Source organism: Misgurnus anguillicaudatus, chromosome 20 (assembly GCF_027580225.2).
Source record: "Misgurnus anguillicaudatus chromosome 20, ASM2758022v2, whole genome shotgun sequence".
Classification (NCBI taxonomy): domain Eukaryota; kingdom Metazoa; phylum Chordata; class Actinopteri; order Cypriniformes; family Cobitidae; genus Misgurnus; species Misgurnus anguillicaudatus.
In genome coordinates, this window is record NC_073356.2 from 8,353,155 (window position 1) to 8,380,261 (window position 27,107).

The following is a 27,107-nucleotide window of genomic DNA, read 5'->3' on the forward strand; positions in this document are numbered from 1 at the left end:
TACATCGTTATAAAAAAAATAGCAAGGTACATCGTTTTAGCATATTAAACACATGTAAAGCATAGCTTAAAGCAAAGTTAGTGTTTTTCAGACGTATGGTGTCCTGTCATCTACAGCAGGGGTTAAACTGTGGGTTGCACAGTGGGAAAAGGTTACGCAAAGTCGCTTGGATGTAGTGGTGAATGACACAAAAATAGTTTAGTACAACTAATGACAATTATGACAATGACTTTGATAAGATATAAAATTATTTTAATTAAAGATTTAAATTAAAGTTATTTTTGCAAGGGATTGTAAGGAATGTAAGGAATTAATAAAATGACAAGGAAAATAATTATTAAACAAAAAAAAGACGTCCCTTATTTATCTATTTAAAAATAAATGGTGGTGGCACAACACCTGTTTAGATTATATTTATTTAAATGGATCAGGAAATAAAAAGTATAGGAACCCCTGATCCTAGGTCAGACAAGTTCAAAACAAAGTAAAGATCCAAACCACTTGGAAGACACAAAAAAGACATAAAAACAACAGTAGTGCAATAGAAAGGAAGCTCGTGAAATATGATGCATTGAAGGGATAGTTCACACAAAAATGAAAATTCTGTCATCATCTACTAACTCTCATGTTGTTACAAACCTGTATCAATTTCTTTGTTCTAATAAACACAAAGGAAGATATTTTTAGGAAAGTTTGAAACAAACGATCATGAGCCCCATTCACTTCTTTGAGTATCAAAATATCTTTCTTTGTGTTTATCAGAACAAAGAAATATATACAGGTTTGTAACACCGTGCGAGTGAGGAAATTATGAGAAAAAATTCATTTCTGGGTGAACTATCCCTTTAAAGTGCCAGAGACTTTTATGACAATGAAACGTTTGGAAGATGTTGAGTCCGAAATAAACGTCCTTAGCAGGACAATAAAGCATATTGACTTTAATTTATTTGAAAATGAAGGTGTTCGCGTATTCGTATTTACTTTTTTCTCATGAAGGTGTTTATGAGAAAATGGCAAAAGGTTAATTCTATAAAAGTTTGCGTCCCTAGCAAAACGCTGTATAATAACGTCACGTGGAAATGAAGATGTATTTATATAAAATAATTTATGTTGTGAATCACGTGTCGAGGGTGTGAACACACCTCTGGTGACGTCACCGACGGGATTGAGTAAGAGCGCGAGTGCGCGAGCGAGTGCGAGGCACGCGCAGATGTTCACCTGTATCAGGTAAGATGAAGGCATCATAAACTCTTTCTCTGTTTATCTGTGAAATATGAATGAATGATGCAGACCGTATGATATGTATGTTGTTTGTACTGACTGCAGATTTGAATCAACTACAGCATGATGGGTCCGTTTTACCTTAACATCTAATGTGGTGGTGTTGTGTGTGTGTGTTTATTAGCGTGAGATATTGATAATCGTGTCACACACGGCTGTCGTTTAATAATCATCATAATCATGGACGCAATTAATGCAAATTACTTTCTGAATGTTTATATACGATATCCGTAGATTCGTCGTTTGTTTTGTAGATGTTGAGACATCATGTGTATGATTTTTATGTGATGTGTTTTAATTAGAGCATCAGAAACACACGGTGAGGTTCTTGCACGCGCGCGCATGCGCACACACATGATGATGAGCAGCAGTGAAACTCGCGAAAACTCACCTGAGCGGTCTGATCACATACGCGCACACACCCACACACGTATATAAACACACAAATAAGCAACATGCACATTTGCATGTGCACACACGTCCATCACTTCTATGAGTGTTTAAAATATTAAATTGGTTTAGCAGTGATTGAAACTCCAATGAGTTTCTGATGAGAGTTTAACTTACAAAGAGGTTCAGATCAGATCAGATCGACTGATGGCAGGCTCATTCTTTTACTAACCGTTTTACATAGTTAAGAGAAACCTCTTTTGTTTGTTAAACCTGTATGTTCACATTGCTGAGATTATTTAAAGTCGTGACACAAAAACACACACACACTAATTATGTTATCGACAAACTTGTGTGACTTACAGGATTTCTGTTTTTTTTTTTCAACCATTCATCCTGGTGTCCACGTCATGACGAACAGATCAATAGTTGCTTTGTATTTTATATTTTCTCATAACTTGGTTTGTATTTCATAAGTCAGTGTGTGTGATCTTTAGTAAATGGGAATATATGATATCAGTATGAGCAGATCTCTGTCTGTCTCAGGGGGAAAGTGTTTTTCATTTTAAGAGATTTGTAACTACACCAGATTTTAAAATGCCCAACGTTTTACCAACTAATGCATTAATGTTGACTTTTTGTGGATTTTTTTAAAGTCTGTAGCAGTTGAGTCTATATTTATATGAACAGTCTTTAGCATATGTTAGAGTATGAATTTAGTCAAGATGATTGAACCCATTTAAAATGTTTGTACATATCACTTAAAAAATGATTCCTTTTACATGCCACTCATTTTTGCAGTTGTGACATAAGATACTATACTGTGTTGAGGCTGTGGTTTGTTCACACTTTAATGATAACTATAACGTTAATTATAACCATAACTATATTTGCATTCACACCACTGGACGATAATGATAACTTTATGCTAATTTCCTCGCAAGGTGCTGTACTTGCGCAAATCATTAACCTTCAATGGCATTAGCTAATATTGCAAATTTCCTTGTTTGTTATGTTTGTAATTTGTTTCCTAGTCATTAAATGTATAAATATGCTGTTCTTGTTGCATTTACATCGCCTATAACTCGCAGATGTCTTCAAAACACTGCGCTTCGTTTATCTCTTGGTATAGTTAGTGTGGTAGAATAAAAACATTATGAAGTAAATTTTACTGCAACAGCACTGGACACCTGAAGTAATTTTTTATAATGTTGTAATTTTAAATGCGTGTACACTTTAGATTCAAATAGATTTGATTGGCTGTCATTGGTTTTTTGGGAAAAAACTGTTCAGCAAGTTATCACAAGGATATCGTTCCTTGTATCGTTGTTGTGGTGTAAACTTTATAATTGAGAAGACCCCTTCCTTTTTTTTTTGAAATGACCAATAGCATTTCATTTATGTCATAGTCCAGCAAAGATGTACTAAAAAGGACAAGTTCAGTATTCTACACTTAAAGCCCTGTTTTCAGATTGTTGATGATGAAATAGAACAGTTTTGACTGAAATTTGGACACGTGCTGCTGGCCCGAGAATTTTCGGGTGTTTGTTTCACCTCCCACCTCCAAAATGGCTATACAGGAGCACCGGAACAATCCCTCCCAAAATGCATTGAACTTTCGTTTGCAAAGACGTGAAACTCACCGAGTGGTCAGGGGTGATCACTGGTGTGCTCACACAAAAATCGCTGCAAAATACGCATTCCAACAGGTTTTATTGTAGTTTTGTCCAACTCCATTGACTTGTATTAGATGTGCTGTGAGGTACGGTATTACTCCGGAGACGGAAATGGAGTTGGTTGTATTCTTGCAATTGGCAAAGGTGGATTATCGCCACTAACTGGGCTGGAGTGTCTATTATTCAAGTTCTCTGCGTAAGAATGTACGGGTGTGAGGCGTTTGGAAAAATAGATCCACAAGTTTACAACGAATGCTAAAACACCTGTTGGAAAGCATCTTTTGCAGCGATTCTTGTGATAGCATATCAGTGAACACCCCTGACCACTCGGTGAGTTTCACGTCTTTGTAAACGAAAGTTTAATGCATTTCAGGAAGGATTGTTTTAGTGTGCACCTATACACCCATTGTAGAAATGGGGGGGTGATGATACCACAGAAACCGAAAATTCTTGGGCCAGCATCATATGTCGAAATATCAGTAAAACCATTCTATTTCATCATAAACAATCTGAAAACAGGGCTTTAAGTGTAAAATATCGAACTTGTCCTTTAACAAAAAGTAAGGGCCGATCACACAGAATGGGATTTAAAAGTTAAAAACTTGGGACGGACCACTCTGCCTTTATTTAATTGAAGACACGGCAGCTGTCGTCAATTAAATAATTTCAAGGGCTCTTGAAACTTTGGTTTGCTGTTAAATGTCATATTAGCCGAAACTTAAAAAGAGGGCGTTTGCTCTGACCTTGATCGAGGGTGTGAGGTGCACAAACACACAGGTGACAGTGAGTGACTGCAGGGTCCGGTTGTGCCAAGCAAATGTAACTTTATCACTGCAAAGTAAGGCCTGCATTAAACTGGACAATGGTAAAAACCCAAATGACGTTAGGGCTTTTCTGCTCAAGAGTTGACTCTTTCAACTTCAGGCACTCTGAGCACTCCTGCAAAATGTGTGATGCGGCAAAAATGTGAGCCGTTTATAGCATGTATATGCGGCGCAAAACGCTCGCTGCCAGGAATGCGTTCTGTCCAATCCGCTTCTTGGAGGGTGGGACGCTTTAGCATCTAGTGTAGAGTGATGTCATAAAAATTCTAGACTTGCTTTTAGCTTGATGAATTGGGTTTTGAATGTTTATTTTCTGTTTTGGACTTTACCAAATTATATTTAATCTAAGCCTAACATATTTGTACTAAAATGAAAAAGTTAAATTTTAACTTTATGGGGGCTTTAAGTATTATGAGATGTTTTTTTTCAGTGTTACTATTTTAATTTAATTTGTATGTCTATTGCATCCAATGGTGTAAAAAATGGTCAAAATATGGACCCCAGCTGTCACTAGGGCTGTACCTTTTTAAAAAGTATAGCTTTGCACCTAAAGAGTTCATATTAGTGTTTAAAATGTACATATTGGCACCAACTGTATACATAATGGTACATATAGGATCTTTTAAAGCTACAGCTTTTTTTGTTTAATTGTTCAAGTGTGTTTTGAACTGCTTGTGTTCTTGTGTCTCAGAGCTCATGTTATTTGATGGAAGAAAAGTCCAGTCCTGATAACTTTCACTTGTAAACGTATTTTGGTGATCAATGGCAGACCACAGACATCTCAGTCCGACAGCGATGGGCATTCTGGAGAAACCAGCAATCAAACCCACACACTCGTACGATAGTTCGGGATCTTCACGACACTCACGACAGGTCAGTCACTGATTGGCTGTCGGTTACAAAAGGGAACAAGACCCACTGAATGGGCTCGGTCTTTTAGTGATTCAAATATCTAAAACTCAATTTGCAATGCATCATGGATGTCATTTATTTGCCCTGCTTTCAGACAACTTGTTTTATCCCAGTCAATATCTTACTGCAGTTGTGTTTTTTTTGGGGGGGCGGGGGGGGTGTAGTTGTTTCTTCTAGCTTTGTTTTTGATTTTCAAAAACAACAAAAGTTTTAAATAAATGTTTAAGAATTTCATCTCTAAGCTGCTTGGTTTTGTTGGTTAACATTTTCTGTGTTTCCTTAAATGAGTTAAAAAATTGTATTCATCTTGACCCTAAAGACTTTGATTTTAGCGGTGTGTGTTTAAAATCTGTTACAGAATTCCAGGGATTGGGAAGTTATATTAGATTCCGAACCCACACCCGTGGCAGGCGGAAACAATGGCATTCCTGGCATTTGTGAAGGATATCTCATGAAGAAACGCAAGTATCCTCTTCAGGGTTGGCATAAGGTAAGTTGACAGAAGCTGGAGCGCATATTGAGCAAGAAGAAATGCCTGTGCTTGTATTCTCATGCGTTTCGTTGGTCTTTTCAGAGGTTTTTTGTATTGGATAAAGGGATTCTGAGGTATTCAAAAACTCAGCAGGATGTAAGTAAAAACTATTTTTCTTTTGTAATAATTTTGATTTCTGTCTGCTTGCTTAACTAGCATGAATATTTTCAGATCGCTCGAGGCAAGATTCACGGCGCTCTGGACGTCAGCGTTGCAGTCATGTCTGTGAACAAGAATTCAAAACGCATCGATCTGGATGCAGGTGACAGCATTTATCACGTGAAGGTGCGTATCTGACTGACTCTGTTACAATAATGACTTGTATTATACATCTATTCAGTAACAGATTTGTATGTCGATTTTTCCAGGCAAAAAGTGACGATATCTTCTACATCTGGCTGACCAAACTGACAGCCCATCGGCTTTTCAGGAAGAGCGAGGCTGTGAATCTACACCAGGGCGTCCTACATGCGCTCTCCACTGGAAACAGCAACACATTACCGGCCGTGGCCAGTCTCGCACAGAGAAACAGAGTCATGGTAGACATTATCATCTTTGCTGGGAGTCTTTTGATATCTCGAGTGATTGTTTTTCATAATGTTTTTTTTGTCATTTCTTAGGTTCCACATTATCAGAGCTCTGTGTCATTGTTTGGGTCAGAGATTCAAGGTTCACCTTCCGTTTCTTCATCTCGGACGAAAAGCAAGGTTTCTGATTGGCTCGAGCAGGCGCAGGATGAAGACATGTGTCAGCAAGGTTTGATCATCCTAATACAATTCAAAACCAGATACCGGATATGTTTTGTACTTTGACCATATAACGTCTAGGCAAATGTTCAGAAACTCTTTTCATTTTCTCAAAACAACTTTGAGGCTGTTTACACTTGGCATTTAACATGCGTTTTCATCGATCGGATCACAGGTGGACGACGTTAATGCCAGTAAACGTGTTCAAAACGGTTTGAGCTCGTCCACTTTCAACCACATTCAGAGGTAGTTGAAACCCATTTCGATCGGATTGCTTTTGTAGTGTAAATGCACATGTGGTTGAACAGCCACACGCGACCGCCTTCTCTCCGCCCGTTTATCTAATATGAGGTACTGTGAACACAATGTTTTACGTCTTTTCTGACTTCTGGTGTGAAAACACGGTGAACAGTGCTATTTTTAGCCTTTCATTGATAAAATTGAAGCGGCTGATCTTCGCAGTTTCGTTTTGCAAGCATGTGAAAGTTGCGCAATCTTATTTCATCAATTGTGCTGAAATATCAGAGAAAGCTTTAACATATACACGTACAAAACACTGTGCAGCATGTTTACCTACAACAAAAGCAGTGGACTCCGACATAATATTAGTTTGCGTCCATATAAACTCATCATTACTCCCGCACACGTTTTAATGACAGAAGAGAGACTCGCCCACCGTTTCACAGACCACCCCCTCACAGTATTTAGGACAGAAGCGGCCGAATGTGGATAAAAGAGACGGACGTATAGATGTATAGAAGAGGCCCCGGCTACTGTATCGCGTTTTGGTGTGTGCTGCTGCTAGGCACGTGCTGGTATGAGATTGTGGCTGTATGATAACCTTAAGCAAAAAATTCCACAGTTTTACAGTGTTTAGTTATTACCATTGCAACACTAATATCTGTTATTTAGGGTTCCCATAGGTCATGGAATTTCTGGAACTTCATGGAATTTTGAAAGGCTTATGCCAGGCACTGAAAAGCGCTACGTTTTATTTTGTACCACCAAACTTGCTCGCACAACCACTCGTCCCAAACAGGAAAAACGTTGATGTGCTTGGCCACCTCCAACTCCATCTCCAAATGGTACCACCGAATGAATGGGGCCAAGCCAAATGCTACCGAAGCGTCGCAGCGCGCTTACGTGCACGCACACAGATGATAGAGGGATGTATCAACAATTCTTAGTTAAGGTAATAACATATTTTAATATTGAAAATGAGCAGACCATTCCTTTAAGCATCCACTCTTTTCAATATAGGATATTATTTAAACTCACATTATGAGCACTATTTATATCACACATTTAAAGGAAATTTATATTTATAAAATATTTTTATAAACTCTTTGTACACAGCAGGCTCCAGGCATAAGGGCTCATTATAGTTGTGCGTAGCGACGGCATAGGTTCCGCGTCGTTTTTCATTTATACTTTTGCGTCGTCGTCGACGTGCAAACACACATGCAGACCGCTGGTGGAGCAGAGCTATGCACCGGCTACGGATAGCCTATGCCGTAGCTACGGTGTAGAAGTTGCGCACGACTATAAATCGGGCTTTAGGCAATCGCCGACAGCAATATATTAATAATTCGTAAAAAAATAATGTCCATGTATGGTCATTTCAGATTTTGTTACAGAGATAAAATTAGGATCTGATGTTTTTGGTAGTTTTGCACTGATACGAGTGTATATTTGTGTTATTTTTGTCATTTCCATATGGCATTTTAGATCTGTTGGAGCCGGAAGTGCTGCATGATGTCTTAAGACTTAACAAGTAGATGCCTTGAAACCGGTAACCGACCCATGCCTAGCTGCTGCAGATTGTAAAGAGTTTGTAGCTTGTTCAACATTTGCTTAGAATTTGAACTTGAGTAGAAACAACAATTTTGTTTTAAACAGAGATGGCGATATAGAGGCAAAAGTTACATGTTGCAGCTTTAATCAGGGTTGCTAGCCTGGCTGACACCAGACCAGTCTCATAAGAATGAGACGTGGTCTGGAAACCACATGTTCGTTTTCTCGTATTTGAGGCGTGGTTTACGAATGCCCAGAGCCGTTTATTGGGTGCTACAAATGTCTTTCAAATGCGTCTGTACGTAGCTCATAGCGAATCGGTGTGTCGCATAGACGTCGTCATCGTCTTGCTGCCCCCTCCCCGTTCTGTGATTGGTTCCCTATGTTGTTTATTAGGCGCTACAAATGTTTATCAAATGCGTCTGTACGTAGCTCATAGCGAATCGGTGTGTCGCATAGACGTCGTCATCATCTTGCTGCCCCCTCCCCGTTCTGTGATTGGTTCTCTATGCTGTTTATAAGGCGCTACGAATGTTTATCAAATGCGTCTGTACGTAGCTCATAGCCAATCGGTGTGTCGCATAGACGTTGTCATCGTTTTGCTGCCCCCTCCCCGTTCTGTGATTGGTTCCCTATTTCAGGGGCAAAATGGGTTCATAGTTTCCATGCTAGACTTTTTTTAAAGCGGGTTAATCTGCTAAAATTCATATTTTCAGGGATATTACAGACAGGGAAAGACACCCTGCCACAATGTAAAAGTTAACCGATTCTGTGGGAAACCCGTTGACTTGGCAACCCTGGCTTTAAATAGAAATCATTGGCCAGTACTTAGATGAGGGTGAACACCAGAAGATCTCTAACATTCAGCGTCTCGCACACAGAACTTGTCAGGTGTCAGCAGGATTTGGCGGAGCTGTCGAGTTTAATCCAGAAACTTCACTGGCATGCAGGCGGTCTTCCCATCACAAACACTGACCTGGAACATCGCATTAGTATGCAGGTGAGAGTCGACGTCACTTAGCATGTCTCGTCATACAACATCCACAAATATTTGTTTGTTTTCAATGAATAATCTGTTATGCACTTCACAGAATCTCAGTCTTGAGAAACCCAAAAGGAAGTCCGGAAAGATCTGGGGACATTCACGCACGCTGTCACGGGTTGAATCTCTTGGAGTTGTAAGTATTAAAGCCCATTTTCTAATGTTTGTAGGTTAAAGCAAAATGCTAAATTTATTTTTGATGATACACTTTGTATACTACACACATTGTTGGTAATGTCCTGTGACATAGGAGATGATATGATAATTTTATTTTATGTTTGCCTGTGAACGTCATCGTGTCTCTCGCATTGCAGCAATTTTCCTCGAGTCACTTGAGCACATCATCTGGTTTGGCCGCTTCCCTTCAGTCCATCCCGGATTACCTTTATTCCCAGCTGTCCACGCCTGAGGTCTCGCCGGAGGGCAAGAAATTGCAGCTGGATATCTGTGCCATGTGTGAAAAAGGTTTATACAATTTTTTTGTATAAATATCTCTGATGTTTTCTAGAACCTAATAAACACAATAACAAGCTGATGAGTTGAATCAGGTGGTTTATATAGACGGGGGGCATCTGAAAGATTTTGTGGGGTGGGTCGTGAGGACTGGAGGTGAGAACCACTTTAAAACAGTTGATCTTTTAGGATGTCAGGATCAGTTGATGGTGATTTTCTAATGCACTTCTGTTACCTGTCACAGGGATTGAAGCGAAGATGTGAGTCGAAAGTTAAATGGTTTGTGTGTTTGTCTATTTAGTACACGCGTCTCTGAAGTCCGTCCATGAATCTTTGGCTCTGGAGCGTGAACGTGTCAGACAGGCCTGGGCCGGACCGGACCTTCACCAGTCCACTTCACATCAACTAGCCACATTGTGCACGACCCTCTCTGAGGTAAATCTCACTGAAGAAGAGACAAAATGTGTCTTTGAGCATCGTAATGGCATATATAAAAGTTTTACTTGTCATAGTAATTTCTTCATGCTTTAAAACCGCTTGAATGTAACTACACTCATTTAGTATACGTGGATCATTGAATATGCAAATTAGCCCCGCCTCTCACATTTATAGTTGTTAACGCAGACCTTTTATAAACTTGTGTTAATATAAATCCTAGTCAATCTGCTTCTGTTTCACGTTTTGTCTTTTAATTTTCAGCTGGAGCTGCAGTCACGTCTAACTCGAGTTCACTCCGTGTCGCTCTCGTCCGACTCCTCGGATGAGTCTTACTGTACCGTACGTCAGGATGAGGTGTGTGTGTGTCCATTTAATTTCACTGTGAAGTGTCTCTTTTGATGGATGTTCTTAATTGTGTTTGTGTGTGTTTTTATGAGACCACCCCCTTTGACGAGCGACAGTTAAAGCGATCGGTCTCTGTGACTGAATCTGTGGCTGAGTATTTCGATGCCAGTGAAGTCATTCGTGAGAGTTTGTCTGAAAACGAGGCGTCTGATGAATCGGGCTTGAGCGACGTCACCACAAGCAACTCCGAACCGGAGGACGGCCAGGGTATGCTGCAAAGTTTAATCTGTTAATTAAAGGTGCAGTGTGTAATTTTTAGAAGGATCTCTTGACAGAAATGCAAAATAAAATACAAAACTATATTATCAGGGGTGTATAAAGACCTTTCACAATGAACCGTTATGTGTTTATTACCTAAGAATGAGACGTGTTTATATACATACACAGAGGGTCCCCTTACATGGAAGTCGCCATTTTGTGTCGCCATGTTTTTACAGAAGCTCTTAACGGAAAAACTTTTTTTACTAAGTTTTCTTCAACGGTGATATGTTTGTCCTGTAGTGGCTATCGTAGCTTCTCTATGCATTTCAAAAGCGAAGGGTGAGCTGTAAACTGAGCTGTTGGTTGCAATTTGCAACCTAACCACTAGATGACACTGAAATTTACACACTGCACCTTTAATGAGAACGTTGCTGTGGTGCGTTTTTTACCAAAAGTGTCTGTGCTGCCTGGTTTCCCGATTGCTCCACCATCTGCTTTTTTGTTTGTGCTGTCATTGGTTGACGAAGCGTTCAAACGGTCGCAAAAGGCTTTCAGGGGCTGTTTACGCAATGTTTTTAACTGAAAACCGTTTTAGGGTAGGATTAAAGACGTGCACATTTTTTAAACTGACACCATATAATTTCCTACGAAAATAGCGATTATGTGCATGTGTTTATTTGGTTTACAGGCATGCGCGAGTATAACCAGAACAACAATGGCGACCTGCAGGACTGTGTGTTTATGCTGCTCATTATACGATGAGTTTATCAACGCTTTTCCAATAATTATTGCAAAATTCACCATTTACTGTCCTGGTACGTTTAATGCAACATTTTTAGTTGTTTTTGCAGGCGGTGTAAACGCAGATCTTTATTGGTGGTGGTGTCGTGTGTACGTGAAATTATTCAAAAACGGATATCCGTTTTACTACATTCTTGTTGTGTAAACATAGCCATAAGGCGAAGTATTTTCCACTTTTTAAGGGTATGTGAGGGTCCGCGTACAATGCGTGTGACGCAATTTTCGTCATCAGAAAAGTGCGTGATTAATGTACGCGTACTGCCGGATTTTTTAAACCCTGCGTACATGCGTACATATTATGTAGGCCAGGAGATGCATTGCATTTTGTTGCAATGTTCATGCGTTGAACATCTGTGTACATGTACGAGTCAAATAAACGATGCTTTGCAAGGCTGTGCGTTCGAGTGTGTATGTATCTTCTATACTCTGGGCTTAAGTTGACCACTATGTTCTTACTTCTGTAATTAAATATCACAATGCTTTGTTTTATTTCAGCCTCTGTGACGATGAAATACAGAGCGAGTGTGTCTAATGCTCCAGATATGCCGTCCACCGTTCAGAAAGACTCGAGGAGACGTACAGTTCTTCCTGCACACAGCACTGATAACAGTCACATAGGAATCCTCACCATCCTGTATAACAACATTGGCAAAGATCTGTCACGCGTGTCCATGCCGGTGGCTCTAAATGAACCGCTCAATTTTCTGCAGCGAGTGAGTGAAGAGCTGGAATATTCTCATCTGCTGGATACTGCCAACCATACAGACGACCCTTTCCAGAGGATGGTACGAACACGCGCACACACTTTCTATAAACTTTGTGGACAAAGCATAGCTTGGTTTGGTTAGAAGGTCTCCGTCTGTGAGCGGCAAAGAGAGCATTCTGTTGATTAACTTGAAATGATCTGTGACTTTGTCAGTCATCGTAATGGTTGAGGATTTTAGCAGTGGATGGTTGATGTATAGTTTTCATGGCTTTACTGAAAAGACCAGCAAGAACCAGCCTTATCTGTTTTATAGCTGGTTAAAGGTACATTCCACTTATTTTGAGAATAGGCTCATTTTCCAGCTGCCCTAGAGTTAAACATTTGAATCTTACCGTTTTGGAATCCATTCAGCTGATCTCCGGGTCTGGGGTACCACTTTTAGCATAGCTTAGCACAATCCATTGAATCCGATTAGACCATTAGCATCGCGCCAAAAAATAACCAAAGAGTTTCGATATTTTTCCTATTTAAAACTTGCCTCTTCTGTAGTTACATCGTGTACTAAGACCGACAGAAAATTAAAAGTTGGGATTTTTCAAGGCTGATATGGTTAGAACTATACTCTCATTATAAAATCACTATGCATCATGCAGCAGGCGTAGTGATATTACGCACTGCCCAAAAATAGTCCCCTTGGTTACTTTCAATGAAAGGGGACTATTTTCGTGCAGTGCGTAATATCACTACGCCTGCTGCAGCCATGTTACATCAACAAAGTCCTTGATTATTACACCAGTTTGAGAGTATAGTTCCTAGCCATATCTGTCTAGAAAATGGCAACTTTTAATTTTCCGTTGGTCTTAGTACACGATGTAACTAGAGAAGAGGCAAGTTTTAAATAGGAAAAATATTGAAACTCTTTGGTTATTTTTTGCGCGATGCTAATGGTCTAATACAGTGTTCTTCATTGCGCGGCTCGCAAGCCGCATGGGGCTCGGCAAGCATTAATTTGTGGCTCACATGGCAGTGAATAATACAGTGATATGATCATGCAGGCATGCGCTTTTTCTGTCTTTTCTGCTCCGGACGCTAACTTTGTTAGAAAACATACCTATTAGATCAAGATGCATGTCGAGAAGAGTGTTCAATCGCATGCAGCGCTTGCACAGAGCGATCGTCACATGACATCAAAGTACCGTGAGATTAGACTGCTTATGCTTTCGAATTGCTCTCACGGCATAAATGTCACTCGCCAACCGTTCTGTGCAGCGCCGCATGAAATTACGAGAAAGGTGGCCCCCTGGTGGTTTGGGGGGCACTGCATAAGCATATAATAAGAATGCATTAAAATCCTGTTTTTGTCATTAAGGGAAATCAAATTCAGTGTTTCCCACAGGATTTTGAGAGACTGTGGTGGTGATGACGTCACACACTAATTAGCATATATGTGACGTCATCAAGTCGTGTTTGCGTTTGATCTAGTGTTGGCACCTGAAATATGTTTCACTTCTTCTTCTTGATCTGTATCTGTATTTGATCTGTATTATATATCAAATTATATTTTAAGCCGAATTAAGCTGTTTTAAATAGTGAAATAGAAATGTAAATGGGAATCATGAAAATTCTATTTGTGGGGGCCAGTGTTGATTCTGTGGTGGGCCACCACAAATAAACCAATGTATGGGAAACACTGAAATTGTTTCAGTTACAAATTTGACTGGTAAATGATAAAGAATGATTTGCCATTGTATTTATTGCATTGCAAAAGATTGACAGATTAAGCAGACATGCTATTTATGACTAGATGTAACTTTTGATACTTTGTGGTAAAGGCGGCTCTTCTATTGACCCTGACCTATCAGTGTGGCTCTCATGAAAAAAATAGTGAAGACCACTGTGATTCAATGGATTATGCTAAGCTATGCTAAAAGTGCTAGAGCCAGACCCGGAGGTCAGCTGAATGGATTCCAAAACGGTAAGAATCAAATGTTTTAAAAAAGTGGAATGTCCCTTTAAGCTGGTGTAGTGGGTGGTTTTGGACACTTTAAGCTGGGGGACCAGCTGACCCAACAGCTTTGCAAAGCTTGGAGGACCAGCCTAAACCAGCGACTTCGATCTTTAACCAGCTGCGACCAGCCAACCAGCTTTCCCAAGCTTCCAACCTGGTCAAGCTGGTTTAATCAGGTTAGTTGGCTGGTCTTCTAGCCTGCTCGGCTAAAAAGTAGTAAATCGCCTCTTAAACCAGTGTGCTACAGTAGGGGGATCATGTTTCAGTCATTTTTTTTTATACCTGACAACAAAAGCAGACAATGTAAATGAAAACCGTGTTATTGGGAATTTGACTGTATAGTCGGTTTCAGCACCAACAACATACAGCTTTTGTGGACTAAACGTAACCTTCGGGTAGACTTCCACATAGAAACAATAATAACGGACTCATTTTACAGTAGTTTTTTTCTTATATGAACAAAGACAATTTGCTTATTTATTTTCCTTGTTATATCATATCTAAGACGTATCAACTATTACACTGTATCCACTTACACAGTAACATTAGCTCAATATTAGCTACAGGTCCTTGAATTCCTGCTTGGCTGCCAAACCTCTCTGCACAGTTGTGATCCATGCTCATCGTCTTTAGCAAACCAAAACGTTTCATTTTCGACAAGGTATTTGTTTCGGAGATCAGTTTAGCCACACCAGCCGGACCAATAAATCAATACAGACAGGAAGTTCACTGCGGTTCAGGGCAGGCGCGTAAGTGTCCAATGAAACGTCTATTAAAACAGTATGCAAGTGAGGTGCATGTCGACACTAGTATATTCACAATATATTTACTTTGTCTGTCTAATCGCGTTTTTTTTTTTAAAGAGATTTCTTTTAGTTTTGTTTTATTTGTGTTAGGGTGTGCATCAAATCAAAAATGTGCATCGCATAACTTTAAACGATGACCTCTGTTTTCTGATTCAACTGGCTGTCAAACAGGACATGTCGCTGATTGGCTTGCACAACAACACATCTGGCAAATATTCCTGCTCAAGTATTTTTATCGGCGGAAGGCGGATCAAGGCAAATATTGCGCTTTCACCGCAATCGCATCACCAAATTAATGTCATTTGCATTGCCTGTAATGAATACGCATCTATATGCTTTATCGTGGCCCCCCCAAAGAAAATTTTAAACCGTCTAAACCCAAAATTTGAATTAAACAAATTAAATTCTACAACGCCGGCCATGGCCCCCAGTTTGAGAACCACTGATCTACTCTGCAAATAATTCAGAATATAGTTTTAAACATTGGTTAGTTTATTTTTCGTCATCGTCTTTGATACTCATGATTGGTTGCTGTAATCTTAATGTTTCCTTTGCATCTGTTTCTATTTAATTTAAATTAAAGGGGTTACATGGCGTTGCTTAAAAGGACATCATTTTGTGTGTTTGGTGTGATGCAATGTTTGTGGTTTAATGTTCATAAAGACATTATTTTTCACATATCGTACATTATTGTTGCTTTTCTAACCCCCGCCTTTCTCTAAGCACACTGTACTCTGGCCAGCTATCCAGTGTGTTGTGATTGGTTGAAAACCTCAAGCGTGTGACGGAAATGTTACTTCCCCTTCCATATTTGGAATATCAGCCCTCCAACACACTGGCTCTCATTCACTGAGCATGCGTACGCACAAATTTGTTCGTAAAACGTGCGTATGGACGTTTTAACTTAAAAATCATGATTCAACAAAAACTTTCATACAAAAATGTATTTTAAATGTGGTCTACACTGTAAAAAAAAATCCGTAGAAATTAATGTTATTGCAGCTGGGTTGCCGGTAAATTACCGTAGATTTAAATTTGTTATTTGCTGGCAGGAGTTTGTTCAAGGTTGGATGAATGTTGAATATTGACAAGTCTTTGTCTTTACAGAATAAAACTATACAATAACGGCCTCATGCAAGGCTTTCTGGGAACATCATCATCAACCTTTTTCTGTTTTTTGCTTCAGATTTTGTTTCCCAGAATGTTTTGCTTGATGCTGTTTTTTAGTTTTATTCTGTAAAGACATAGAGATGAAAATGTTTAATGTTCATTTAACATTGAACAAAATGTTGCCAGTAAATAACATAAATTTAAGTCTACGGTAATTTACCGGCAACCCAGCTGCAAATTTCTACGGAACTTTTTACAGTGTACGTTGTTCTTACGTTTTTGCATACATGTACGCAATAATTGATCATAAACGAGGAAAAAATATATATAAAATATATAACACAGATATGTATTATAGGGTTCTTTTTCCTTCATGATTATTGCGGACGTGTGGTCTAAGTTGTTACGTTTTTGCAAATATTTAGAAGAAATTTTAGTATGAACGTTTTTGTTGGTTCACGATTTGTAAATTAAAACGTCCATACGCACGTTTAATGAACAAATTTGTGCATACGCATGCTTAGTGAATGAGACCCAGTGTCTCTCCGACATGGCGGCGGCGGCGGCGGCAACAATTCTAGCCTGGCTCTGCCCTCCTACGTGCTTCCGCTTAATTTTCATTTCGCTTCAGTACTACGTCTGGGACTGCTGTGTAGAGTTTCGTTTTCTCCTCCTGCAAAAATCTGCAGGTCCAATCAGCGAACAGAGGGGGGTGGCTAAGATGACGTTGAGGTCGTGCGTCAGTTTGAGTTATAGTTCAGTATGGCAGCGGAGAAAGACGTGAGAAAAGCTATTCAGTCTGTTGTTGCAAACCTGTCGAATATACAGAAGTTAAAGCCGGAACAAGAACAATGTTTGCTAAGTTTTGTTGGTCTGGTCATTCAAACTTGTTGTTTCCGGCCGGTTTCGGTGCATGATTTATGTCTCGACCACACGTTAGCCTATGGCAGATCCTAAGTGACTCTGGGCAGATCCAATAGTTTTAAACTTCAACAGAAGACCCTCCTTAACGGAAGTAACGCTTTGCAATGGAGCGTGGCCAGACTCTCTGTACAAATGAAATGAATGTACGAGAGTCTGGTTGGACCAGGCTACTATAATACTACAGAGAGAATAAAAGTTACACCGCCTTACTTCGCGTATACATTTGGGCAGCATACTCTGCAAATAATCTTTGCGACTTAATGGATCTTCTAAATGTACAAAGAGATAAAGGCCAATCCCATTTTTCTGTCTTACCCCTTTCCCTTAGTTTTGCACGTTCATGTGAGCGTAAGGGCTATCCTAATTGGGCCGTACTCTCATGTGAACGTTCAAAACTAAGGGGTAGGGGGAAGACAGAGAAATGGTATTGGGCCAAAATACAAACAACTTTTAACACACCAAAGGCAAAGGAAAACAAAGAATCCCATCATATGACCCATTTAAAGGGAGAAAAATAACTAGACTGGTGTAAAACAGCTGTCAGGTTATTTTCATATTAGAGCTCCTGTCCTGTAAAAACACCTTCACCAAAACAAACACCACCACACCCTGAAACAAACAGGACAACTAAAACACTGGTGTGGAAAAGGCATTTAATTAGTCATATAATATCACACAGAGTCTAGCTGTGTTTCACTTCATATTATCAGTATCCTACTGTAAAACAGAAACGCATTGTGTTTTTCAGGTTTATGTGGCAGCATTCTCCATATCAGGCTACGCATGGGCCAGCTGGCGTAATCGCTACAAACCCTTCAACCCTGTCCTAGGGGAAACGTATGAGAACATACGAGAGGATCGCCGTTTCCGCTATGTAGCAGAGCAGGTATGTGTGCTAAAGGTCGATCAGGAACACGTCGTTAGATGTTGGTTTTTCCTTCTTGGTTATCTTCGTGTTTTGTAGGTCAGTCATCATCCGCCTCTGTCCGCCTGTCACGCCGAGTCTGAGAACTTCAGCTTCTGGCAGGGTAATGTTTCATCTCTCTTCATACTTTCAGTACACTTTACCATACTTGCAAAAGCAACACTGACAGTGGATGTGAAATGTTTTAATGTTAATTCTTTACAGACCAGAGATGGAAGAATAAATTCTGGGGGAAGTCTGTGGAGATCGTTTCCTCGGGATTGGTCAATGTTACGCTACCCAAGTGAGTCTTATCTTTCATAACAATTCTCTTAACGTGAAATTAAGACAGATAAATAAATTAGGGATGCACCGAATATTTGGCAACAAAATTATTTTCCAGAAAATGGCAAAATATTCGGTGTTGAAGTAAATAGAACGAATAAACTTTACCGAACACAATGAAGTCACGATTAAATAGCAACCAGCACAGCAGTGTGTTGGTGAAAGCATTTTAAAGTGTCTGGGAAAGATGCGAAAACATGCAGGATTACAAGTTTCACTTATTATTTTAAACCAAGACCAGAGTACGAAAAAGACATGTTCATTCAGCAGACAAATACCTATGAACATAATCGTCAAGCACGGTGGACCGCATCTTGCGCTGCATCTCATATCATAGATGAAGAAGAGTAACAATGAAAAGCGATGGGAGTGCGTAACAAATACTTTCTAAAACCAATAAAATCATACAATGATGACAAACATTTTTTCTGTTTAAGCATTTATTAACAAAAGTTTTCTGTTAGATTGCAGCGCTTTGTTTTTAAGACAGCTTATACCACGGGTCTGTTGAAAGCTGCATTCTGATTGGCTGAGAAGTGTTCTATGGGTGTTGATTATTTTTTTGTAAACCGCACACCTTACTTGTTAAATGTCTTAAAAATAGGCACCAGAGCAATATTTGTGGTAACCGTGGTATAAGAGGAATAATTGACTCCGGTCCTTTGATTATTTGAAAATAATGCACACCTGCGTCGTGCCGCATTATCACCTTGGTGTGCATTATTTTCTTATTATTCAATGGCCCGTCATCAATTATTCCTTACTTATAGTTGTCTTTATGTTTTCTCCAAAGCTAATACACATTGGTATCTGTTCACATGTAAACTTGTCCATGAATAGCAATGCTTTTAATGATTTTGTCAATATACACTAGTCTAAATTCGACTTGGATCAAAACCGTTAATACAACTTCACATGAAACCAATCCCCATTCTTGTCTTAGAACAACTTTGAGATACTAGTCAACATTTGAGTGGATCAAAAAAGTGTATTTCAAAAGATTGTGCCTTTAAAGGTGCCGTAGAATATAAAATTATATTTACCTAGATAAATGAGTTCTGTATACGGTAATAACACAGTTGGTGTTATGTTGAGATTGGCCTGTTTTCCAGGGGTCTTTTCCATGCACAAGGTTACAATCGTGAGCCTCAAACACTGTGACGATACAGTTGAGATGTACGCCCCAACGTCAAATTACAAATTATTAAAGTATTAAAATTGTGACTGCCGAGTTAGCGTTATATGCTAGTTAAAGGATTAGTCAATTTTCTTAAAAAAATCCAGATAATTTACTCGCCACCATGTCATCCAAAATGTTGATGTCTTTCTTTCTTTGTTTAGTTGAGAAGAAATTATGTTTTCTGAGGAAAACATTCCAGGATTTTTCTCATTTTAATGGACTTTAATGGACCCCAATACTTAAGTTTTAATGCAGTTTCAAAGGACTCTAAACGATCTCAAATAAGGCATAAGGGTCTTATTTAGCGAAACGATTGTCATTTTTGGCAAGAAAAATAAAAAATATGCACTTAAACCACAACTTCTCATCTTCCTCCGGTTGTTTGACGCGCCAGCGCCATGAATATTATCAAGTCAAGAGGTCATGAATGACGTATCGAAACTATGCCCCAGTGTTTACAAGTGTGTTGAAAGAGGACCGTTCTAACGTTGTTGTATGTTGAATGATACTATTTAATGTCTTTGTGTGAGTTTATCGTTTAAAAAGGTCCGCAAATGTGCGTTTCATATATGTAACACGTGACCTTTCCACCTCATTACGCAATTACGTGAGGTCGCGCTGGCACGTCACAGGACCGGAGATAGACGAGAAGTTGTGGTTTAAAAGTGCATAAAAATTACAATTGTTTCGCTAGATAAGACCCTTATGCCTCGTTTGAGATCGTTTAGAGTCCTTTAAAACTGCAATTTTTAACTGCATTAAAACTGATAAGTGTTGGGGGCCATTAAAGTCCATTAAAATGAGAAAAATCCTGGAATGTTTTCCTCGTGTCTTTCTTTGTTCAGTCGAGAAGAAATTATCAACATTTTGGATGACATGGTGGTGAGTAAATTATCTGGATTTTTTTTAGAAAATGGACTAATCCTTTAATGTTATATGCTAGCGTTTAGCCTGAAGTTCTACTATTAATGTTACATGTTTTGCAGATCCATACTGAAAAAAACACTTACCACTCAGAAATGTCCACTAACAATCCAAACAATTAGTTGTTCCTCAAAATGTGTATATTCATCTGATACAGGCTCAAACATAAGGTCTGTTTACATGCACACAGAGCTACTGAACTGAACTGCTCTGTGAAACAGCCAATCAGAGCAGAGTTCAACATTATTATTCTTGACCCTTTTAATATGTATACTTCTGTATATGAGCATCATCCAGCCCATTTTGTTATACTGCTCCACTAGTTTTTACACTATGCTGTCAGTCACTAACAAAAACAAACTCAGTAAAATCACACACATAGCTTCAAAAATAATACATTCCTCTACACCTAACATTTCAGAACTTAATGACAGAGCAATAGCCCGCCTTGCCCACTCCATAACAACAGACCCAGAGCACCCCCTCAACTTCAACTTCACTCTCTTGCCCTCAGGCCGCAGGTATAGGACCCTGACATGGAGAAGGGCTTGTTTCAAAAAGAGCTTTGTACCATCAGCAATCTCAATCCTCAATAAGTTACAAAGCTGAACTTTCACCATCTTGTGTTTTGTTGTTGTTGTTTTTGTGTATATATGTTTGTACTAGCTGCGTGTACTGTATGACAGTTTGTGAAAACAAATTTCCTGTTCACAGGACAAACTATCTATCTATCTATAAGGTAATAATGGACCATTTCATTCTAAAGACAAATTCAAGGGTTGTAAATGGACATTTAAAACGTCTCTGGATTATTGTTGCACTTAATAAAGCCACATACCTTCTATATAGATATCAGAGAACAATGTAACGGATTATTTCAATGCACTCTTTGGTAGTTGAAATAATTCCAGATATAATCGTAAAAACGCTGTTATGTTTTTTCCTCTCTCTTCAGTTACGGGGATCATTACGAGTGGAATAAAGTTGTCACGTGCATTCACAACGTCTTCAGTCAACAGAGATGGCTTGAACACTACGGTGATGTTGTCATTAAGAACCTCAACAGTGATGAGTGCACCTGCAAGATCTCCTTTGTTAAAGTTAGTTTGAATTTTGCTCACTTTACTGATTATAAACGCACACCTCTGTGATGTCTACTCGGTGTGAAGGTCATCAATTATTGTCCATTACTTTAAAGGTTCATGAACCCCCCCATTTTAGCTCAATGTCTACATCACTATCATTTTGAAAAATGCAACTGAAATGGGCGTAGACACTGTGACACAAAGGGCGGCGAGTGGGCAAATCATGCGTTCAATGCAACAACGATTATTGCAGACAGAACTAAGCTTAATGTTATGAAAAATATAGTTGAAATATGACTCTACTGTTTTTGAAGAGATGGAAAAGTCCTTGCCTAGATGCAAAACGTCTTCATCAGCAAGTCTCCAATTCTCAAAGTGTTTTTGATGTGCCCATTGTTTGATGGTCAACCAACTGCCAGCAGCCGAACCGAGCCCAAAGATATTTAATATTTAACAAGATGCGTTACTGGTATTAATATGAATGGGGAGATCGCAACGGTCGGTATGGCCTGGGTATAGAGCGGTCTAGTCCCGCCTTCCAGTAAAAAAAGCCAATCCGTCAGCCTCTTACAGTAAGTATGACATACTCTGGGGTAGGGACTTTGTGTTTGGGGGATTTCATGACCCTTTAAAAATGTTCATTTTATAACTTGGCATTTAGTCCTGTTTAGCTATAAAAATGATTAAATACAAACTGAGCAGGTTGAAAGTTTGATGTGTCATTAATCTTTGTTGTCTTTCTCTGGTTGTCCAGTCACGTTACTGGGGTGAGGGTAACAGTAAGAATGAGGTGCATGGTAGCGTTCTTGATCGCAAAGGTAAAGTCGTCCATCGCTTCGGTGGATCGTGGCATGAAGGCATTTTCTGTGACACGCTTCCTAACCCACAATGCATCTGGAAGCCCAGTAAGTGACACACAGCTCATGCAGCATTAATCTTAATGTAAGCGTGCACACATGGAGTTTTAATGTGAGATTTTATTTTTACAGATGCTCAGCCGGAGGATTACTTCGACTACTTTGGCTTTTCTCAATACGCCAGAGAACTGAATGAACTGACGGATGATATCAAAGACAAACTGCCACCGACAGACTCGCGCTTCCGGCCAGATCAAAGGTTTCATTAAAAGCAAATGACGTGTCAAAAGTGTTGTAAAGTTATTGCCAAATCAACAGCTATTTTTTATTTTTATGTTATTAGAAATAAATTAATAAATATTTATATTGATGTTTTTTTTATATATATATATATATATATATATATATATATATATATATATATAGTTTTTATTGATTTATTTATTTATATTTATTTAAAGGATTAGTCAATTTTCTTAAAAGGAAAATCCAGATAATTCACTCCCCACCATGTCATCCAAAACGCCGATGTCCTTCCCCGTTCAGTCGAGAAGAAATTATGTCTTTTGAGGAAAACAGTGCAGGATCCTTCCCACTCCAATGGACTCCAATAGAGCCCAACATTTAATACTTAACTCAACACTTAACAGTTTTTTTCAACGGAGTTTCAAAGGTCTCTAAACAATCCCAAACGAGGCATAAGGGTCTTATCTAGCAAAACGATTGTCATTTTTGACAATAAAAATAACAAATATACACTTTTAAAGCACAACTTCCCGTCATGTAGATCCGGCCGTGATGCGCCAGCATGACCCGACGCAATACGTCATGACGTCAAGAGGTCACAGAGGACGAACGCGAAACTCCGCCCCAGTGTTTACAAGTGTGTTAAAAGAGGACCGTTCCTACATGGTTGTATGTGGAATGATACTAATTAATGTCTTTGTGTCAGTTTATTGTTTAAAATGGTCCGCAAATGTGCGTTTTATATATGTAACACGTGACCTCCCTACGTCACTACGCATTTACATTAGGTCGCGCTGGACCGGACCTTGACGAAAAGTTGTGCTTTAAAAGTGTATATTTGTTATTTTTCTTGTCAAAAATGACAATCGTTTCGCTAGATAAGACCCTTATGCCTCGTTTGGGATTGTTTATAGTCCTTTGAAACTCAGTTGAAAAAAACTGTTATGTGTTGAGTTAAGTGTTAATTGTTGGTGTCTATTAAAGTCCATTAAAATGAGAAAATGTTTTCCTCAAAAAACATCATTTCTTCTGGACTGAACAAAGAAAGACATCAACATTTTGGATGACATGGTGGTGAGTAAATTATCTGGATTTTTCTTTTAAGAAAATAGAATATTCCTTTAAATTGACAGTTTTTCTATTTATTTAGGCTAAAATGTATTTACGATAAAGCTGCCTTTTACAGTTTGCATTGATACACTTCTAGTGCACTAAAAATAAAATTGAACTGAATTAAAAAAGAGGGGTCAGTAAAATGATATGTAAATACATAGTTTTTTGTAATTATTGAATTAAAATGCATTAACTAAATCGGGAAAAACTAGAAAAATTGTAGTTTTTTTTTTCAAAACATTCAGATTTTCTGAACGAACAACTAAATTCGTCTTTTTGTTTCATCACTTACTTGACGTCTGATAATTTGACCCAAATTGTTGAATTGATTTAATTGTTTCTAGATCTTGATAAAAACACCAGATTTGTTTTTATTTAGACTTCTTGAAGAAGGTAAAGTGGATGAGGCTGATAAGAGAAAAGATGAAATCGAGGAGAAACAACGAAGCAGACGAAAGGAGCTGGAAAAGAGAGGAGAGGAACACATCCCGCGCTTCTTTAGGTGAGGGTTTTTTTCTGGTAAATGTAAAAAACCATAATTATAAATTCATCTTAGAAATTAACCTGCATAAACCATATAATAGTCGAACTATAAGGTAATTGAAACTTTGACGTGTTATAAATATGACGGTAGTCTATGCATTTAGCACCACTTAAAGGGATTGTAGGAGCCATATACTTGTGTATTACTAACTTAAGAAATTGTTTGATTTATTTCAAATATTATAATTTAAATATCTAACATTTTTTTATGTTGGTTTAATACTTGGACTAACCTGTTTATGTAAATGTGATTGCTGCTCCTCCTTGACGCGTCACTACAGCATTAATGTGCAAATGTTAATAGCCAGCTAGTGAAGTTTCTGCCAATTACTTTAATCGCATGCTCACACCTGTAGTTCGTATTTTTGGAATTTGATTTATGTTTTGTTCCAAAAGTGAACCGGAGATTGTGATGACTAAATAAGGTTTTGTTTTTGTTATGAATGCATTCCATATCTTTCCATAAAGCACGCATGGTAAAGATACTCCACTAACCTTAAGGGGTTAAAAGAAAGTTTTTAAAAGATTAGCCATTACAGGGATAGTTTGGCCAAAAATTTAAATTACCCCATGATTTACTCGCCCTTAAGCCAGAAATAATCCACACGACTCCAGCAGAAATGAATACAGGCCTTCGTGGGTTTTTTTTGTACATTCTTAGAAAGGGTTGTTTTAAGCTTTTAACACATTATGTGTAATTTTAACACATTATGTATCATTTTGTGTTAAAATAAAACACAAGTTGTGTTAAAAGTAACACAAAATGTAATAAAAATAATAACAGAGATTGGTGGATTCTGACTATTCAGACTATTTAAAACTTTACAAACGAAATAAGTACCTTCCGGTAACGCTGACATCTTGGACTCTTCTGCACTCGTAATCCATGCATTAATCTATATAATTATTTGTCTCACCAGGCGAACGCAGGATCATGCTGGGAGAGAGGTGTGGGTCACTAATGATACTTACTGGAAGGTTCGAGAAAATCCTGGTTTCGCCAACATGGACAATCTGGATTTGTGGTCACAGAATTGATGATGTCGTTGTATCGTGTTATCAGAAACTCTAACAATAATGACATTGCCGTGTCAATCTTTAAGTGTATATAGATGTATTTTATGTACTGGTGCGAATTTTAGTCAAAGCCAAAGACCTTCACTGGTGAGGATGTTGCACATAAACAAACACAAAGAGACACAGTTTGAGCTTTATATCCAGACAGTGATTGAGAGGTTTTACGGATGTGAATATTTAATTGTATTAATATGCACAACACTTAACACTTAATGAGATGTAAAGACTAGAAATCTCAAACACATTGTTCTGAATAGTTTCTCTTTAATTTTTAAACTGTAATTTTTATTGAATTATGAAGTGAGCAGGATTGATGTATAAAATTTAATTTTATATTTTGGATATTAATCAGGTTATAAGCTTAGACTGACTACTGTCATGAATAGAACATTTTTAAATTTCGTGTGTAAATATTGTACGCCTGTTTACCGATCTGCCTTTTAACGGCTGGATTTAATACCTCTAAAGGAAGATTTTGATGTATAAAATACATTTTACTTTAATACGTTAGTACTGCTTTAGAAGTGTAGCGGAAATAATGACAATGTTTTCTTGGATGTTTCAGCTAAACTTACTGACAAAAGAGTTTTAGGTTTTTGTGACGAGTGTAGTCGGGCAATGTGCAATTTCTTGTGTACATGCATTTCTGATCAGATGAGAATAAATATTAAATTTGATGAACTTTTGTTTTTTCTATCTAAATCTGTTTGCAATCTTTATGAAGACTTGACTACACACAGTTGTGATATTTTAACAAGGTTCTGCATCCGGTCACACTATTCGTGTTGAATTGAGTAAGAGGGCTTTAATTACTTGGAGTTTCAGATAAGATGTACATCTCATGGAAAATTGATATAAATGTTTGATAGCTTATAACCAGGGCTGGAAATGGCAGAAATTCACTGGGTGATTTTTAGATGATGACTTGGGTGGGTTAAAATAATCTAACATTACAATTGTTTCCTCCCAAGTATTTTGTGTCTTGAGTATTTTAGTTGCAGATGATTTAAAAAAAAAAATTCTATATTAAAGGAATACTCCACTTTCTTTTGTAAAAATCCTGTTAATTTACTCACCTCCATGTCATCCAAAATGTTTGTCTTTCTTTGTTCAGTCAAGATCAAATGAAGTTTTGTGAGGAAAATATTCCAGGATTTTTCTCAATTTAATCGACTTTATTGGACCTCAACAGTTTACAGTTTCAATGCAGTTTAAAATTGCAGTTTCAACGCAGCTTCAAAGGGCTCTAAACAATCCCAAACAAGGCATAAGGGTCTTCTGTAGCAAGGGTCTTATTTCGGCAAAAAAAATAGTCACTTTAAAAACAACAACATGTCTTGCACCAGCTGTGTGACGCACCAGAATGACCTTACGTAATGTGTAAGCACGTCTTTCCCCGCCAGCATTTATGATTTTCACAAATGTTTAATGCCTTCCAGAATTTTTTTCTATAAATGTATAAACATACAATATATCAAATGAAAAACTGAAACAATCATTTCATCTTCATTTGTTCTCTTTTTATTACCTATCAAATATGGGTAGGTTTTTGTTTTAAATGAATTGCATTTTTGTAAAGGACTTTTATTAGAGATCAGATTCAGAGCGATGATCAAAACATACACAAGTGTTTTTACTGTTTTTGGATCATTTGATATTTCAGTGTTATATAAGTTAGGTAAAAGTGCCACCTGGTGGATAATAGCTAACTCGTCAATAGCAGGGAAAGAGTTAAAGAAAAAAATAGTGTGAAAATTTGGATAATGGATATTTTTTAAATTAAA

The 27,107-nt window shown here is 38.2% G+C and overlaps 1 protein-coding gene across 1 annotated transcript; it reads left to right on the forward strand.

Moving 5' to 3' along the window:
- The first annotated feature begins 1,091 nt into the window (after positions 1-1,091).
- LOC129455737 (oxysterol-binding protein-related protein 7) lies at positions 1,092-26,004 on the forward strand. The gene is made up of 22 exons (XM_055220505.2): positions 1,092-1,227; positions 4,863-5,044; positions 5,442-5,573; positions 5,658-5,711; positions 5,787-5,900; positions 5,984-6,154; positions 6,236-6,371; positions 9,037-9,155; positions 9,247-9,333; positions 9,512-9,662; positions 9,952-10,085; positions 10,350-10,442; positions 10,526-10,700; positions 11,991-12,280; positions 17,798-17,935; positions 18,014-18,077; positions 18,179-18,257; positions 21,358-21,502; positions 22,242-22,392; positions 22,477-22,603; positions 24,083-24,205; positions 25,167-26,004. The coding sequence occupies exons 2-22, from the start codon at positions 4,934-4,936 to the stop codon at positions 25,282-25,284; spliced, it is 2,712 nt and encodes a 903-aa protein (XP_055076480.1). The 5' UTR covers positions 1,092-1,227; positions 4,863-4,933; the 3' UTR covers positions 25,285-26,004.
- Positions 26,005-27,107: the final 1,103 nt, after the last annotated feature.